The 17665-nt window shown below is 39.2% G+C and overlaps 3 protein-coding genes across 9 annotated transcripts; 2 read left to right on the top strand and 1 right to left on the bottom strand.

Annotated features, from left to right (window-relative positions):
• Positions 1-7489: 7489 nt before the first annotated feature.
• Positions 7490-14654, bottom strand: LOC124213168 (transformer 2). Of its 5 annotated transcripts, none has more exons than XM_069133906.1 (6): positions 14498-14654; positions 13026-13294; positions 12788-12953; positions 11821-12038; positions 11621-11730; positions 7491-7873 (listed from the first exon to the last, which is right to left on the bottom strand). In XM_069133906.1, exons 1-6 carry the CDS (start codon positions 14510-14512, stop codon positions 7809-7811), a joined length of 843 nt encoding a protein of 280 aa, XP_068990007.1. In that variant the 5' UTR covers positions 14513-14654; the 3' UTR covers positions 7491-7808. The 5 variants fall into 5 exon arrangements, with proteins under 5 accessions (XP_068990006.1, XP_068990007.1, XP_046470120.1 ...); XM_046614164.2 differs by lacking the exon at positions 7491-7873 and adding an exon at positions 9582-10244; XM_069133905.1 differs by having other exon boundaries at positions 7490-7873; positions 12788-13294.
• Blos1 (biogenesis of lysosome-related organelles complex 1 subunit 1) lies at positions 8231-10419 on the top strand. 2 transcript variants are annotated; one of them, XR_006881825.2, is made up of 5 exons: positions 8291-8514; positions 8602-8674; positions 8741-8958; positions 9054-9287; positions 9459-10419. XR_006881825.2 is itself a non-coding variant. In XM_046614165.2 (4 exons), the coding sequence occupies exons 1-4, from the start codon at positions 8454-8456 to the stop codon at positions 9134-9136; spliced, it is 435 nt and encodes a 144-aa protein (XP_046470121.1). In that variant the 5' UTR covers positions 8231-8453; the 3' UTR covers positions 9137-9390. The 2 variants fall into 2 exon arrangements, 1 of the variants encoding a protein (XP_046470121.1); XM_046614165.2 differs by lacking the exon at positions 9459-10419 and having other exon boundaries at positions 8231-8514; positions 9054-9390.
• Positions 14655-15348: 694 nt separating the features above from the next.
• On the top strand, positions 15349-17660 carry Rpn6 (regulatory particle non-ATPase 6). Of its 2 annotated transcripts, XM_046614160.2 has the most exons (5): positions 15349-15444; positions 15554-15867; positions 15958-16352; positions 16905-17229; positions 17303-17660. In XM_046614160.2, exons 2-5 carry the CDS (start codon positions 15559-15561, stop codon positions 17531-17533), a joined length of 1260 nt encoding a protein of 419 aa, XP_046470116.1. In that variant the 5' UTR covers positions 15349-15444; positions 15554-15558; the 3' UTR covers positions 17534-17660. The 2 variants fall into 2 exon arrangements, with proteins under 2 accessions (XP_046470116.1, XP_046470115.1); XM_046614159.2 differs by having other exon boundaries at positions 15385-15867.
• The last annotated feature ends 5 nt before the right edge of the window (positions 17661-17665 follow it).

Below are 17665 nucleotides of genomic sequence, written 5' to 3'. Positions count from 1 at the left end.
AGTGGGATCAACAGGACAGAAATTACGGAGGAAAAACCACCTGCTGAAAAATGTAGAAAATACAGGTTCTCGTTTTTTGGCTGTAACTTTTGATGTGTTGATCTCAGCGTGTTGGGACTGCGCCCAATCGATTTCTCTCGCGAAATCACGTCGGAATTGTGCATGAAAGAATTCATTACAGCACTTTTCAAAATCGCGAAAATTTTCACCAAAAATGCAAAGGGGTTAGCCTTACTTTTTTTTCATTTTTGGGGCCGAAAATTTTTGGTCTCAGATTCGATTTGTACGTCCCTCTCCTGACTAATTGGACCACCAGGGACTCAGAAAACGCAGCGAAAAGAGTGTGGGATCAACAGGAGAGAAATTACGAAGGAAAAAGCACCTGCTGAAAATGTCGAAAATGAAGGTTCTCGTTTCTTGGCTGTAACTTTTGATGCGTTGATCGCAGCGTGTTGGGACTGCGCCCAATCGATTTCCCTCGCTAAATCACGTCGGAATTGTGCATGAAAGAATTTATTCCAGCACTTTTCGAAATCGCGAAAATTTTCGCCAAAAATGCAAAGGGGTTAGCCTTACTTTTTTTTCATTTTTGGGGCCGAAAATTTTTGGTCTCAGATTCGATTTGTATGTCCCTTTCCCGACTAATTGGACCACCAGGAATTCAGAAAACGCAGCGAAAAGAGTATGGGATCAACAGGAGAGAAATTACAAAGGAAAAAGCACCTGCTGAAAATGTCGAAAATGAAGGTTCTCGTTTCTTGGCTGTAACTTTTGATGCGTTGATCGCAGCGTGTTGGGACTGCGCCCAATCGATTTCTCTCGCTAAATCACGTCGGAATTGTGCATGAAAGAATTTATTCCAGCACTTTTCAAAATCGCGAAAATTTTCGCCAAAAATGCAAAGGGGTTAGCCTTACTTTTTTTCCATTTTTCGAAACGAAAAATTTTGGTCTCAGATTCGATTTGTGTGACCCTTTCCCGACTAAATGGACCACCAGGAACTCAGAAAACGCAGCGAAAAGAGTATGGGATCAACAGGAGAGAAATTACGAAGGAAAAAGCACCTGCTGAAAATGTCGAAAATGAAGGTTCTCGTTTCTTGGCTGTAACTTTTGATGCGTTGATCGCAGCGTGTTGGGACTGCGCCCAATCGATTTCTCTCGCTAAATCACGTCGGAATTGTGCATGAAAGAATTTATTCCAGCACTTTTCAAAATCGCGAAAATTTTCGCCAAAAATGCAAAGGGGTTAGCCTTACTTTTTTTTCATTTTTCGGGCCGAAAAATTTTGGTCTCACATTCGATTTGTGTGACCCTTTTTCGACTAAATGGACCACCAGGAACTCAGAAAACGCAGCGAAAAGAGTATGGGATCAACAGGAGAGAAATTACGAAGGAAAAAGCACCTGCTGAAAAATGTAGAAAATACAGGTTCTCGTTTTTTGGCTGTAACTTTTGATGCGTTGATCTCAGCGTGTTGGGACTGCGCCCAATCGATTTCTCTCGCAAAATCACGTCGGAATAGTGCATGAAAGAATTTATTCCAGCACTTTTCAAAATCGCGAAAATTTTCACCAAAAATTCAAAGGGGTTAGCCTTACTTTTTTTTCATTTTTGGGGCCGAAAATTTTTGGTCTCAGATTCGATTTGTGTGACCCTTTCCGACTAAATGGACCACCAGGAACTCAGAAAACGCAGCGAAAAGAGTGTGGGATCAACAGGACAGAAATTACGGAGGAAAAACCGCCTGCTGAAAAATGTAGAAAATACAGGTTCTCGTTTTTTGGCTGTAACTTTTGATGCGTTGATCTCAGCGTGTTGGGACTGCGCCCAATCAATTTCTCTCGCAAAATCACGTCGGAATAGTGCATGAAAGAATTTATTCCAGCACTTTTCAAAATCGCGAAAATTTTCACCAAAAATTCAAAGGGGTTAGCCTTACTTTTTTTCCATTTTTCGGGCCGAAAAATTTTGGTCTCAGATTCGATTTGTGTGACCCTTTCCCGAATAAATGGACCACCAGGAACTCAGAAAACGCAGCGAAAAGAGTATGGGATCAACAGGAGAGAAATTACGAAGGAAAAAGCGCCTGCTGAAAATGTCGAAAATGAAGGTTCTCGTTTCTTGGCTGTAACTTTTGATGCGTTGATCGCAGCGTGTTGGGACTGCGTCCAATCGATTTCTCTCGCTAAATCACGTCGGAATTGTGCATGAAAGAATTTATTCCAGCACTTTTCAAAATCGCGAAAATTTTCACCAAAAATGCAAAGGGGTTAGCCTTACTTTTTTTTCATTTTTGGGGCCGAAAAATTTTGGTCTTAGATTCGATTTGTGTGACCCTTTCCGACTAAATGGACCACCAGGAACTCAGAAAACGCAGCGAAAAGAGTGTGGGATCAACAGGACAGAAATTACGGAGGAAAAACCACCTGCTGAAAAATGTAGAAAATACAGGTTCTCGTTTTTTGGCTGTAACTTTTGATGCGTTGATCTCAGCGTGTTGGGACTGCGCCCAATCGATTTCCCTCGCAAAATCACGTCGGAATAGTGCATGAAAGAATTTATTCCAGCACTTTTCAAAATCGCGAAAATTTTCACCAAAAATTCAAAGGGGTTAGCCTTACTTTTTTTTCATTTTTGGGGCCGAAAATTTTTGGTCTCAGATTCGATTTGTATGTCCCTTTCCCGACTAATTGGACCACCAGGAACTCAGAAAACGCAGCGAAAAGAGTATGGGATCAACAGAAGAGAAATTACGAAGGAAAAAGCACCTGCTGAAAAATGTCGGAAATAAAGGTTCTCGTTTCTTGGCTGTAACTTTTGATGCGTTGATCGCAGCGTGTTGGGACTGTGCCCAATCGATTTCTCTCGCTAAATCACGTCGGAATTGTGCATGAAAGAATTTATTCCAGCACTTTTCAAAATCGCGAAAATTTTCGCCAAAAATGCAAAGGGGTTAGCCTTACTTTTTTTTCATTTTTGGGGCCGAAAAATTTTGGTCTCAGATTCGATTTGTATGTCCCTTTCCCGACTAATTGGACCACCAGGAACTCAGAAAACGCAGCGAAAAGAGTATGGGATCAACAGGAGAGAAATTACGAAGGAAAAAGCACCTGCTGAAAAATGTCGAAAATAAAGGTTCTCGTTTCTTGGCTGTAACTTTTGATGCGTTGATCGCAGCGTGTTGGGACTGCGCCCAATCGATTTCTCTCGCTAAATCACGTCGGAATTGTGCATGAAAGAATTCATTCCAGCACTTCTCAAAGTCGCGAAAATTTTCGCCAAAAATGCAAAGGGGTTAGCCTTACTTTTTTTTCATTTTTCGGGCCGAAAAATTTTGGTCTCAGATTCGATTTGTGTGACCCTTTCCCGACTAAATGGACCACCAGGAACTCAGAAAACGCAGCGAAAAGAGTGTGGGATCAACAGGAGAGAAATGACGGAGAAAAAAGCACCTGCTGAAAAATGTCGAAAATACAGGTTCTCGTTTTTTGGCTATAACTTTTGAAGCGTTGATCGCAGCGTGCTGGGACTGCGCCCAATCGATTTCTCTCGCAAAATCACGTCGGAATAGTGCATGAAAGAATTTATTCCGGCACTTTTCAAAATCGCGAAAATTTTCACCAAAAATGCAAAGGGGTTAGCCTTACTTTTTTTTCATTTTTGGGGCCGAAAATTTTTGGTCTCAGATTCGATTTGTATGTCCCTTTCCCGACTAATTGGACCACCAGGAACTCAGAAAACGCAGCGAAAAGAGTGTGGGATCAACAGGAGAGAAATTACGAAGGAAAAAGCACCTGCTGAAAATGTCGAAAATAAAGGTTCTCGTTTCTTGGCTGTAACTTTTGATGCGTTGATCGCAGCGTGTTGGGACTGCGCCCAATCGATTTCCCTCGCTAATTCACGTCGGAATTGTGCATGAAAGAATTTATTCCAGCACTTTTCAAAAGCGCGAAAATTTTCGCCAAAAATGCAAAGGGGTTAGCCTCACTTTTTTTTCATTTTTGGGGCCGAAAATTTTTGGTCTCAGATTTGATTTGTGTGACCCTTTCCGACTAAATGGACCACCAGGACCTCAGAAAACGCAGCGAAAAGAGTGTGGGATCAACAGGACAGAAATTACGGAGGAAAAACCACCTGCTGAAAAATGTAGAAAATACAGGTTCTCGTTTTTTGGCTGTAACTTTTGATGCGTTGATCGCAGCGTGTTGGGACTGCGCCCAATCGATTTCCCTCGCTAAATCACGTCGGAATTGTGCATGAAAGAATTTATTCCAGCACTTTTCAAAATCGCGAAAATTTTCGCCAAAAATGCAAAGGGGTTAGCCTAACTTTTTTTTCATTTTTGGGGCCGAAAATTTTTGGTCTCAGATTCGATTTGTATGATCTTTTTCCGACTAATTGGACCACCTGGAACTCAGAAAACGCAGCGAAAAAAGTGTGGGATCAACAGGACAGAAATTACGGAGGAAAAACCACCTGCTGAAAAATGTAGAAAATACAGGTTCTCGTTTTTTGGCTGTAACTTTTGATGCGTTGATCGCAGCGTGTTGGGACTGCGCCCAATCGATTTCTCTCGCAGAATTACGCCGGAATAGTGCATAAAAGAATTTATTCCAGCACTTTTCAAAATGGCGAAAATTTTCACCAAAAATGCAAAGGGGTTAGCCTTACTTTTTTTTCATTTTTCGGGCCGAAAAATTTTGGTCTCAGATTCGATTGTGTGACCCTTCCCCGACTAAATGGACCACCAGGAACTCAGAAAACGCAGCGAAAAGAGAGTGGGATCAACAGGACAGAAATTACGGAGGAAAAACCACCTGCTGAAAAATGTAGAAAATACAGGTTCTCGTTTTTTGGCTGTAACTTTTGATGTGTTGATCTCAGCGTGTTGGGACTGCGCCCAATCGATTTCTCTCGCGAAATCACGTCGGAATTGCGCATGAAAGAATTCATTACAGCACTTTTCAAAATCGCGAAAATTTTCACCAAAAATGCAAAGGGGTTAGCCTTACTTTTTTTTCATTTTTGGGGCCGAAAATTTTTGGTCTCAGATTCGATTTGTACGTCCCTCTCCTGACTAATTGGACCACCAGGGACTCAGAAAACGCAGCGAAAAGAGTGTGGGATCAACAGGAGAGAAATTACGAAGGAAAAAGCACCTGCTGAAAATGTCGAAAATGAAGGTTCTCGTTTCTTGGCTGTAACTTTTGATGCGTTGATCGCAGCGTGTTGGGACTGCGCCCAATCGATTTCCCTCGCTAAATCACGTCGGAATTGTGCATGAAAGAATTTATTCCAGCACTTTTCAAAATCGCGAAAATTTTCGCCAAAAATGCAAAGGGGTTAGCCTTACTTTTTTTTCATTTTTGGGGCCGAAAATTTTTGGTCTCAGATTTGATTTGTGTGACCCTTTCCGACTAAATGGACCACCAGGAACTCAGAAAACGCAGCGAAAAGAGTGTGGGATCAACAGGACAGAAATTACGGAGGAAAAACCACCTGCTGAAAAATGTAGAAAATACAGGTTCTCGTTTTTTGGCTGTAACTTTTGATGCGTTGATCGCAGCGTGTTGGGACTGCGCCCAATCGATTTCCCTCGCTAAATCACGTCGGAATTGTGCATGAAAGAATTTATTTCAGCACTTTTCAAAATCGCGAAAATTTTCGCCAAAAATGCAAAGGGGTTAGCCTTACTTTTTTTTCATTTTTGGGGCCGAAAATTTTTGGTCTCAGATTCGATTTGTATGATCCTTTTCCGACTAATTGGACCACCTGGAACTCAGAAAACGCAGCGAAAAGAGTGTGGGATCAACAGGAGAGAAATTACGGAGGAAAAAGCACCTGCTGAAAAATGTCGAAAATACAGGTTCTCGTTTTTTGGCTGTAACTTTTGATGCGTTGATCGCAGCGTGTTGGGACTGCGCCCAATCGATTTCTCTCGCAGAATTACGCCGGAATAGTGCATAAAAGAATTTATTCCAGCACTTTTCAAAATGGCGAAAATTTTCACCAAAAATGCAAAGGGGTTAGCCTTACTTTTTTTTCATTTTTCGGGCCGAAAAATTTTGGTCTCAGATTCGATTGTGTGACCCTTCCCCGACTAAATGGACCACCAGGAACTCAGAAAACGCAGCGAAAAGAGAGTGGGATCAACAGGACAGAAATTACGGAGGAAAAACCACCTGCTGAAAAATGTAGAAAATACAGGTTCTCGTTTTTTGGCTGTAACTTTTGATGTGTTGATCTCAGCGTGTTGGGACTGCGCCCAATCGATTTCTCTCGCGAAATCACGTCGGAATTGTGCATGAAAGAATTCATTACAGCACTTTTCAAAATCGCGAAAATTTTCACCAAAAATGCAAAGGGGTTAGCCTTACTTTTTTTTCATTTTTGGGGCCGAAAATTTTTGGTCTCAGATTCGATTTGTACGTCCCTTTCCTGACTAATTGGACCACCAGGGACTCAGAAAACGCAGCGAAAAGAGTGTGGGATCAACAGGAGAGAAATTACGAAGGAAAAAGCACCTGCTGAAAAATGTCGAAAATAAAGGTTCTCGTTTCTTGGCTGTAACTTTTGATGCGTTGATCGCAGCGTGTTGGGACTGCGCCCAATCGATTTCTCTCGCAGAATTACGCCGGAATAGTGCATAAAAGAATTTATTCCAGCACTTTTCAAAATGGCGAAAATTTTCACCAAAAATGCAAAGGGGTTAGCCTTACTTTTTTTCCATTTTTCGGGCCGAAAAATTTTGGTCTCAGATTCGATTTGTGTGACCCTTTCCCGACTAAATGGACCACCAGGAACTTAGAAAACGCAGCGAAAAGAGTGTGGGATCAACAGGAGAGAAATTACGGAGAAAAAACCACCTGCTGAAAAATGTCGAAAATACAGGTTCTCGTTTTTTGGCTGTAACTTTTGATGCGTTGATCGCAGCGTGCTGGGACTGCGCCGAATCGATTTCTCTCGCAGAATTACGTCGGAATAGTGCATGAAAGAATTTATTCCAGCACTTTTCAAAATCGCGAAAATTTTCGCCAAAAATGCAAAGGGGTTAGCCTTACTTTTTTCCATTTTTGGGGCCGAAAATTTTTGGTCTCAGATTCGATTTGTATGTCCCTTTCCCGACTAAATGGACCACCAGGAACTCAGAAAACGCAGCGAAAAGAGTGTGGGATCAACAGGGGAGAAATTACGGAGGAAAAAGCACCTGCTGAAATATGTCGAAAATAAAGGTTCTCGTTTCTTGGCTGTAACTTCTGATGCGTTGATCGCAGCGTGTTTGGACTGTGCCCAATCGAATTCTCTCGCGAAATTACGTCGGAATAGTGCATTAAAGAATTTATTCCAGCACCTTTCAAAATCGCGAAAATTTTCGACAGAAATGCAAAGGGGTTCAATGGTTCAATGGTTTATTTATCATCTTTCTCATGACAATATTGGCAAACATTATTGCAAAATTAAAAATAAACAAAGTCTTAATTCCAAAACCTTAGTCTAGTTCTATATTACTATTTAAGATCTAGGGATAAAAAATTAGAACGGAGAATAGAACAGAGAAAGACGGCGAAGACAATGTCAGAAAAAAAGCTAAAAAGAAAAGAAAAGAAAAGAAAGCCGAATAAAGCTAAGAAAGCAGCTACATAGAAACGTGGGAAACAGGAAGTGGAGAAGACTGGATGACGAGTCGCCATCAAGAGCGGGTCTCTTCGGGTTAGCCTTACTTTTTCTTCATTTTTTCAGCCGAAAATTCTTTGTTTCAGAATCGATCTGTATGACCCTTATCCGACTAATTGGATCCCCAGGAACTCAGAAAACGCAGCAAACAGAGCGTAGAACCAACGGCCGAGACTCTACGACGGAAATAGCACCAGCTGGAAAATGGCAAAAACTCAGGTTCCGGTTTTTTGGCTGTAACTTTTGATCAGTTGCTCGCATCGTATTCGGACTGCGCCCAATCGATTTCTTTCGCAAAATTACGTTGGAACAGTGCACCAAGGAACTGATCCCAGCACTTTTCAAAATCGCGAAAATTCTGTAGGTGAATAAGGGTACATAAAATAAACACGTGGCGCTGATTGACACAACATCGAACGTGATGTGTGGTATTACCTGGTATTACACAGTTAGTTGTGCAACTTACGGTTAACAGCGCCACCCTTAGGTATACCTAAAATCAGCTCACTCAGCTCAGTTTTTATAACCCTAAGACTGCCCTCCTGTACACTCCATACTCAATGATATGGTGTCTGCACGCAAGTCAGAAAGATTAGACTGTGATACAATCTAATATCATTACATTACACACGGAGTACGCGATCCACATGTTTATCCCATTCGAATCCAGTTATCTCATCTGTCACTGTAATTCGTGTTTGAATCACAACGTATCCAACAAGAATAAAACAATTATTAAAAATATACCCCAACATCCTACTATAATTCTCATTCAATATGTTGTCATCAATTGTGAAAGAACACCAGAGCAAACATTCAGCTAGAAAAGAAAGGCAAGGTAAAAAAAATACCTCGTTTTTCAATTTATTTCAATTTTTTTTTTTTCGTGTGACTAATTAAATCACAAAATTTTCACCATGTCCAGAACAAAAGCGCAAGGAAGCCGTTCAGGCAGCAAATAATTTGACTCAAGCTCTCGTTGATCATTTGAACGTTGGGTGAGTATCGTGAGATCCAATGCAAGCTGATTTTATATACACTAATTTCAATATTTCTTCCTTCAGGGTTGCTCAGGCTTATTTGAATCAAAAGAGATTGGATGCAGAAGCTAAACAATTGCAGCACAGCGCAACCAGTTTTGCCAAGCAGACGCAAGCTTGGCTCAACTTGGTCGAAAGTTTTTCTAGTGCTCTAAAAGAAATTGGTGATGCCGAAAATTGGGCAAGAAGTATAGAAGGTGACATGAGAACAATTGCCACTGCTCTAGAATATTCCTATAAAGGTTTGTATTACATAAGAAGATAATCTCACTTAAATTCTTATTCCATGACTTACTGTAAATAAGATATGGCTGTAATGTTACTTATTCAATTTCAGCAACCCAGGAAACCCAGGAAGCACAAGGAACACAAGCACCCAACGAGCCTTCACGTCCTACTAATCCTCAATCTATAAATTAGTATTAATTTACTTCTGAAAGATACACATCTACCAAAGTTGTGGAAATGCATCTTTTACTCAACTCATTAAAAGAGGAAAGGTGATAACAACAGACTTTGAGGTGTATGCGAGTATTATTACTCTATTGTGCAATTTCAACATATCTCACCAGTGAGTATGTTTATGCAAACCCTTTCTTGGTACATGGCATCAACATTTTCTTGTATAATGCAATCAGTTGCCAGAGTATAAATATATACAAGTTGTAAATGAAGTTAATGTTAATAATCCTTATTCTCCTAGTTCCAAAATTAAACTGAGATATGTTGAATTATTTTTCAGCTGTAGATGACACAATTCGTAATGATACAGGTGCTAAATAACATTTCACAGAAATTAAACCAAAAAAAGAAAAAAAATGGTTGGGGACTAGGTAAATAAAGACTAAAGAAAAAACACGGTTCGTTACAATATGAAAGTCAATATTTATTGACTAGCTTAGGAAATAGCAATTAACTTATTTTCTAGACAAAATCAAAGTTCTTAGGGGTTTTAGAGGAAGTTAGAGGTTTTGGGATGGTGGAGGGATGGGAAAGTCGCGGATAATTTTAGTTTTATTTTTTTATTCATTCATTTATTTGTAATCAATCGATGAGTTCTTCTACTGTGGGGTATCTTGTATATAACCAAATCAACTCAACTGATAAAGAATATGATCGGTGTAAACTTGAAATGGCTGTACTTTCCCGTAGGAAAAGAAAAAAAAAGGAGAATTTCGGCGATTCTTGAATATTTTCGTAAACTTTTTCAGCCTGTTTCACCCCCGACTACCACCGACCTGCCCTGGCCAGGGGCCTGATGCCCAATGATTCTGATTCTGTCTTGAAGCTTGCTCTACTGCTCTTGCAGCTCCTCTAGGCTTGAGACTTCTCAGCCGGAAATGAATCGGATTCGGATCATATTCTTTGTCACAAGCGCGAAAGACCTTCGTGGGATCTTGAAATTCATTCGAGCAAGAGAAAGATCTTCAGAAATCTTGTCTTCAATTTTTCTTTTCAAAACCTTTCATTTTTTTCAGAGTCAAACTTGAAACTTCCCTCTATCATCCAATACCTCTTGATTCAAAACCTTATAAACAAACAAATGTGTTAGAGAAATCTATATCGAATTTTCAGGTTTATTTGTTGTAGTAAATTACTAAGAATACCACATATTTCAAATTATTACCACTCGTACGGCGTGGTAGTACATTGACAAATAGCTGGAATACAACCTCAAGCATCAAAACATCGAACGAATAAAAGTTGAACCAAAAAGTGAAATAATCGTATTCCAACCTTTACATGATAGTCGTACGATAAAATAACTAAAACCTTACAACCATAACGAAGGGAAAAACCGCAATAAAAAAAAATAAAATAAAATAAAAAAAAAACCATGGATGAATAATGGAAGTAAGGTTTTTCTGGGCCATTCTCACCCTACTGCTCACTAACTGATATTCAAAAATATGCTATTCTACATCGCTATACAGCGATATATACATTGTGATCTAGAGCAAGGTGAGAATGGTCATACGTTTGTTAGAATGTAGCGTTTGCATTATTGGCCCCCGTCTAGTTAGGGGTAAGGGAGGTGAAAGGATCAAGTCACACAAATGGCTCCCAACACCTGGCCTCTCACGTCACACTCGCGTCACTTAATATCGACCTGAAATTCATTAAGCAACAAAAACAATGATTGTTTGACTTATGTCAATGATTGCACTTAGTTACTACCGCTACTTTCATTAGATGCATTCCTCGGATGCTTCTGCGTCGATCTTCAGTTAAGAAACTCGTAATAGCGCCAAAAACTCCCAAAAATGAAAGTTGTCGAAGTGTTAATGAAAGAATCTAGGGTGTCCACACAAAATTAAAACATTCAGCGGTCCTATAGCGATTATTCCCATTCTATGAACGTTCATCAATCATGTGCCCCAACTTATCTGTTCAGACAATGTAGTTCAACTTATTTCTTCAAGTTTATTCAATAAAATGCCCCTCAACAATTCATATTCAAATCACGGAATTGCTAGAAAACTTTCATGCACATAGAAAGAAAATATAATTACTGCATTACACGTATTGTGAATGAAGTGGATAAATCAATATAAAGAAAATTGGAGTTTTCGTAAAATGATGACGTTAAAAATAGTGAATTCAAAATTAGTATACAACCAATGATTTGTAATTGCAGAAAATGGTTTAACTAAAAACATTATTACAGCAGACTGGAAGTGGAACTTGATCATGTTTGCTGGAAACTTCCATTGCCTTGGCCAGTTGTTCCATCCTGTGAAACTCTAGTATTTTGATAACTTATGCCACTATATTATTTATTCAACTGTATCGTAGTAGTACGAAGTAATTATTTCTGTGGACACCCAATCCATGAGGATGACGTAGTTGCGTCTATAGAGTAATTACGTTACTTTCAGTAAGAAAATTTTAGATCAGACTTACGGGGCGAATATGACCGTGACCTTGACCGTTCATAGCGTGTGCGGCGACGACTACTACTGTTATAATAAGGGCTGGGTGACCTCCTATGGCTTCCTCTGTATCCACTCCCTCTGTTTTAAAAAATACAATTTATATAATATCATTAATTTTGAAAAATAGATGCTTCATCTTCTGGAATTTTATCAAGGATTGATACTTACTCTCTACGTCTGGATCCTCCTTCCCAACTTCTATCATGCAAATGAGTTGGCTTCCCCATATAAATGCCGGGAGTTGGTGTATGTGCTCGTTGAGTAATAGAAAAATCTACTCGTATCCGTCGACCATCAATCTCCATTCCTGTACACTGTTCCTTGGCGACTTTAGCATCTTCAGATGACTCAAAGTATACAAAGCAAAAGCCTCTCGACCGTCCAGTCTGAAACACGTTCATTCACCACCAAACGGCCATCCTCCATTAATCAGTCTTTCATACTAGACCACATATGGACTTTGAAAAGACAAGTTCAACAATTACAGAAGTATTTGTTTATCTGGGAAGCTGCACAATCCCTGATATATGAAGTTTTTGTCAGAGTTGGTAAGAATTTTGATACAAATTGAGAAATGAAGTAATAATCTAATGCAATTGACATTCCACAAATGTTGGGTGTCGATTTATAGTGGAAAAAAATGTATCTCCAATTCCGCAACTTCCCTACCATCAGAGGAAAAAAAAAAAAGAAAAAAAAACCATTGTAAAAAATAAAGATTTAAATAAAAAATTGAAAGTTGGACTTGGATGTAGGTCGTCTTCTACAACCTTCGTATAATACCACCAAGATCGATTATTCTTGAATCTTCTATATCTTGCATAGTCCTATAGTCCTATAGCTACCGAATGGCAACAATGGTGTATATTCTGAAAAACTAACGAAAGGAGAAGTAACGTTCAAAGAAGTGAGTTGTGGCCAGATGCCTTTAACATGATCGCGCAAACTTCACAGGCGAATGTTCTAAATCTCTGGCCTAAACCTTTTTACTGTTCCTCCTGTCAATTACAATAAAAATAAAAGCCAAGAGGGTATAAAACACAAAGAAATAAATTATCACATTCACGAAAACTAAAGGAATATATCAGAAACAATAGCAGAACCTTTTGATAAAGTAAAGAAACAGTATTAGTACCTTGGCATCAATGACGACTTGCACTCGTTCGACTGGACCATATTTGGAGAAGATTTGATGAATCTGCTGCTCAGTCGTATAGATTGATAGGCCGAAGACACCAAGGCATCGGGAGGGGCAGGGGTTGTCCCGGTTACCGACATGGCGCCGCCTCGAAGACATGGGGCTGCGGGAGTGCGATCGGTAAATGTTCCTGTCTCTCTCGCGAGAGTAGCGCGAGCGCGAGTACGAACGAGACCTGCTGCGAGAGTAGCGCCCACCCCGATAGGGCGAGCGGCTGCGACTGCGGCTGCTTCCTCGGTGTCCAGCCCCTGTGTATTTGCTGGTACGGTACGGTTTACGACCTCTTGAACCTGATCTGCTCCTTGACCTTGAATAGTCCTTGTTTGGACGATGACTCTCCTTCCTTTCCCTTGACTTGCGTGATCTGGATCTGGAACGCGAATCTCTCGGTCCTCCATCTGCTGTTCTTGGCCTTCTGGGGCTAGCGCTGCGACTACCACTTCGCTGTAATTAAATTTTCATAATTATTTGTGGTGTATAATGAAAAATAGTGCAATTCAAATAGATATTCACTGATAGGTAGGATTGGAATTTGACATTAAGTTTGGCAACAAAGGCATTCAAGTGATTATAGAAATAAATAGAAAAGGATTAATTACACGTGAAACGGTGCGCTGTTGAGGTAATGAAACACCATCTTTATTGGAAACTGCTAAATATAGTAAAATGTCAAGGACAAGTAAATAAAAAAAATGTGATAGCAATGATGGATTGAAATTGAACAGAAAAGTGGAACGATGCCAATTTTACATTTAGCAGCTCATGTATTTTTTCTGTTTCATATTTGTTATCACCAAGTTTCTTAAAAGGTTATTTACATCCTCTGAACAGCAATGGCAAAATAATAACTTGACCGATTGTCAGGAAATAATTCACATTTGTTTAGTTCTTTCATGACCAGCAATTTAAAACTACTTTACGAAAGATGCTTTCGATTGGCGACAGATTAGAGATGAAAAAGATAATGCAAACGGAAAAACGAGGTTCGTAACATTGTTATAAATATAATTTCTGCTCTTGCGGAAGCTTTCATTCCGGTTATGATTAAATTGATATACTTGTGACTTGCAAATTTGGTCGCTAGATTAATGCGTATAAGCAGTTTGAATAATCTTAATATAGAACACGAAATAGTTTGTGTTCTTTTTTACACATGAGCATGTACAAATGAACGTGTTTATATATATGAATATCTCACAGCTCGTACATACGTAACTATATATGCATACATAAATCTGAGTGGTTATAACACCGCACGTTAAAATTTATCTGTGTATATTTGAGACGGAAGCACGTGGCGCATGATAAGAATTTTAGTCTCAATTTGTAGGGTGGCTAAATTTCTGAGCACCGGGAGGGACGCAGCGTTAATAACTATATATAAGTCGTATACGTTGTACTTCTTTTCTACCGGGTAGGATTTGATATTAATGAATGTTTAATAGCTAGTTTTGATAATTGTAGACAACATCCAAATGAAAGATAAATTCGCTACGGAGTAAAGCGGCTACAAATCAATAACGGCACTCGTTGCGTGGTTTTCACTGATCAAACAACAAACCGCCGACTACAGTTGAACTTTCATCGATATAAAATATGTTTATTAACAATATAGATTGAAGTTCAACACGGGTATAGCAAACTCACCTCTATGTCACTCATCGTGATGACTTATCACCTAAAAAATAACTATACAAATGACCAAAAACTAAAGGATAAACGGCCTAAAATATTGCCGAGCCGCGCGTCACTAATGGCGTCGAACAGATTCCAGCGGGCGGAAATACACAAACCGTAACCGTGTATGAAAAGTTTTCAACATCCGGTGTTGCTAGGTAACTAAGAATTTGTATATGTATATTTGAGAGTTGAAAAGTCAAGACATTTCGGTATTTTTGCAGAAAATTCAAATACCACACGTATTGTCGTTATTCTGAAATACGATGTTTATTCACAAGATTCCTATTCCAACCAAAATCCATCAATCAAGTAATAATTCGAAGTATAGTTATAAATCTACCTAGAATTAGTATAATGTAATCCCGATACGTAATTTAATGTAATGAATTTTCTTGTAGAGCTAGGCTATTAAACGCGACAATCGTAAACTGAAATCACTAAAATTCAGGGTTGATCCGAAATATGTAAAAATAATTTATAGTGGATTTGTTGGAGGATTATTGGAAGATTTTTCAGAATCGAAACAGTTCATGGATACATCAAATATGTACTTTTCTTTCGTAATATGATCGCCTAACTTGAATCAGGGAAATATCGGCCGTACGTTTCACGAAACATAAGGGAAACCTTTTAGTATATTTTACCGAATTAAAATCAGGTTAGTAGTTGTTGGTTGGTTAGATGTTAAATGTTTCCGATTGATCCTGGAATGCGATTGGCTGACGAAGGGCGGCTACTCTGACTACCCAAGTAAAAATACATCTTCATTATTTTGCACAGCCATTGAGATCTGAAAAACATGATTATTTATTTGACTCGCGTAGCAGCATGACACGAACTTGTAGGATAGACAATCGAAAAGGCAGTGTGAACCTGACAAAACAGAAAGCGGGTCGTGCGTGTGCAAAGAGGAAGTAATAGATAATTTCATTCATCCCCCAAGTCTTATGATTTCTGATAATCAGCCTTTGAGTGTAGTTTAATTATTTGGTGAACGATATAAAGTCTTTTCGGAAATGGCAGGTGCGATGCTGTTCGAGCGTGCCCAAGCAGTATCTATGACGAACAGGAGTGAGGGAATTTCACTCCTTAACGAGATCGTCTCAGATCCGAGTATCGGGATCGCCGAAGATGACGAGGACAATATTAGGGTGAAGGAACAAGGCATCCTTCACCTGGGTGAACTTTACAAAAAGGAGGGCAAGGCCAAGGAATTAGCAGACCTCATTAAAGCCACTCGACCCTTTCTCAGCCTTATCAGCAAGGCAAAGGCAGCTAAGCTAGTCCGATCTCTGGTAGATTTTTTCCTCGACTTGGAAGCTGGTATCGGTATCGAGGTATACATCAGTTCTTGAATTCGAAGCGTCTGTACTTTTCAGTTTTCCAATTTCTCCCTAATTCAACACGTTAAATTTTCATTTTTTCAGGTACAATTATGCAAAGAGTGTATAGAATGGGCGAAGGAAGAGCGGAGAACGTTCTTGAGGCAATCTCTAGAAGCACGATTAGTAGCGCTTTATTTCGACACCGGGATGTTCGGCGAAGCTCTTCAACTTGGTTCAGCCCTCCTTAAAGAGCTGAAAAAACTTGACGATAAACAGCTTCTTGTCGAGGTCCAACTGCTCGAAAGTAAAACCTATCATGCACTTAGTAATCTGGCTAAAGCTAGGGCGGCGTTAACAAGTGCGAGAACAACCGCCAATGCCATCTATTGTCCACCAAAAATGCAAGCTGCTTTAGATCTACAGTCTGGGATATTGCACGCTGCTGATGAGCGAGATTTCAAGACTGCCTACTCATACTTTTATGAAGCTTTCGAAGGGTATAAATAGTTTTTTATATTTACACATATTCAATTCCTGCTAACTTCAGTGCACTGTTGAAATACCCAAGAAGCATTGGGCCGGTTAAAATTTGAAACACAAAATGACACTGAGAGATTTAATCTAGATTCATTGAGTATATCTAGTAGCTATTTGAAGAATATGGCAGTGAACAAAGAAATTTTTGACAGAAAACAGAAATTATTGCATAAAATTTTTCTTGATTCGAATATATATTGTTGCACAAAACATCATTGTTTTCGTTATTAGTGAGGCTGAAGTTAGTAATGTTAGCGTAACGAAACATTGGGGCGAAAAATTACTATTTTGCAAGTTTATAGTGACTTTGAAGTAGTCGAGTTCTCAAAATATGAATACATTTTGCCTTATTATGATCTACTAAGTTTCAGACAATCCTGCAACTATGATATAACGATTGTCTGGAAAGTTAATCGTTATAATAGCGTTACCAACTTCAGGGGCATCATGATTTTTAGTTCTTTGTTTGGTTACAGAGAACAAATTGTAGATTTATAATTATTTGATTTCAGATATGACAGTGTTGAATGTCCCAAGGCTTTGACAGCACTAAAATACATGCTTTTGTCGAAAATAATGTTACGCACCCCAGAAGATGTTCAATCTATAATGTCTGGTAAACTGGCCGTTAAATATGCCGGTCGTGATCTTGATGCTATGCGAGCTGTTGCCGAAGCTAGCCACAGACGATCATTGGCAGAGTTTCAGATAGCTGTTAAAGACTTCAAACAACAACTTGAGGAAGATGTTATAGTCAGAGCGCACTTAGGATCCCTATACGACGCTATGCTTGAACAAAATCTTTGTCGTCTTGTCGAGCCCTACTCGCGTGTGCAGGTTAATGTCAATATTTCATTAATTGAACCGCTTCTCATCAATGAATAATTAATCAATTCATTCATTTAAACAGGTGGGTCACATAGCTTCGTGTATATCACTGCCATTGGCTCAAGTAGAAAAGAAATTATCACAAATGATATTGGACAAGAAACTGAGAGGTGTATTGGATCAAGGAGAAGGTGTCTTGATCGTGTTTGAGGATACGCCAAGAGACAAAACGTACGAGATTGCTCTGGACACGCTACATAGTATGGGCAAAGTAGTCGATACCTTGTACCAGAAAGCTAAGAAACTCACCTAGCCCTATTTATTAAAAATTTGTATAAGCAAAATCTATTAATATTACCATTATTATAATTGCTACTACGGATTACTACAATTAATGATTAGATGCTGTCATTAAATATTAAACGAATTAACTCCATTCACCTAC

The sequence above is a fragment of the Neodiprion pinetum genome, chromosome 2 (genome assembly GCF_021155775.2).
Source record: "Neodiprion pinetum isolate iyNeoPine1 chromosome 2, iyNeoPine1.2, whole genome shotgun sequence".
Lineage (NCBI taxonomy): Eukaryota > Metazoa > Arthropoda > Insecta > Hymenoptera > Diprionidae > Neodiprion > Neodiprion pinetum.
This window is presented reverse-complemented; position numbering and strand designations above follow the sequence as displayed.

Bases quoted from the DNA above. Each gene is read 5' to 3' on its own strand.
- Blos1 (XM_046614165.2), top strand. From the start codon at position 8,454: ATGTTGTCATCAATTGTGAAAGAACACCAGAGCAAACATTCAGCTAGA. The intron at 8,515-8,601 runs GTAAAAAAAATA...CACCATGTCCAG, and splicing joins AGCTAGAAAAGAAAGGCAAG to AACAAAAGCGCAAGGAAGCC. The intron at 8,675-8,740 runs GTGAGTATCGTG...TTCTTCCTTCAG, and splicing joins GTTGATCATTTGAACGTTGG to GGTTGCTCAGGCTTATTTGA.
- LOC124213168 (XM_069133905.1), bottom strand. The intron at 12,039-12,787 runs GTACTAATACTG...AACGTGTTTCAG, and splicing joins AAGTCGTCATTGATGCCAAG to ACTGGACGGTCGAGAGGCTT. The intron at 7,874-11,620 runs GTAAGTCTGATC...GCCATTTTCCAG, and splicing joins GTCACGGTCATATTCGCCCC to CTGGTGCTATTTCCGTCGTA.
- Rpn6 (XM_046614159.2), top strand. From the start codon at position 15,547: ATGGCAGGTGCGATGCTGTTCGAGCGTGCCCAAGCAGTATCTATGACG. The intron at 15,868-15,957 runs GTATACATCAGT...TCATTTTTTCAG, and splicing joins AAGCTGGTATCGGTATCGAG to GTACAATTATGCAAAGAGTG. The intron at 17,230-17,302 runs GTTAATGTCAAT...TCATTTAAACAG, and splicing joins AGCCCTACTCGCGTGTGCAG to GTGGGTCACATAGCTTCGTG.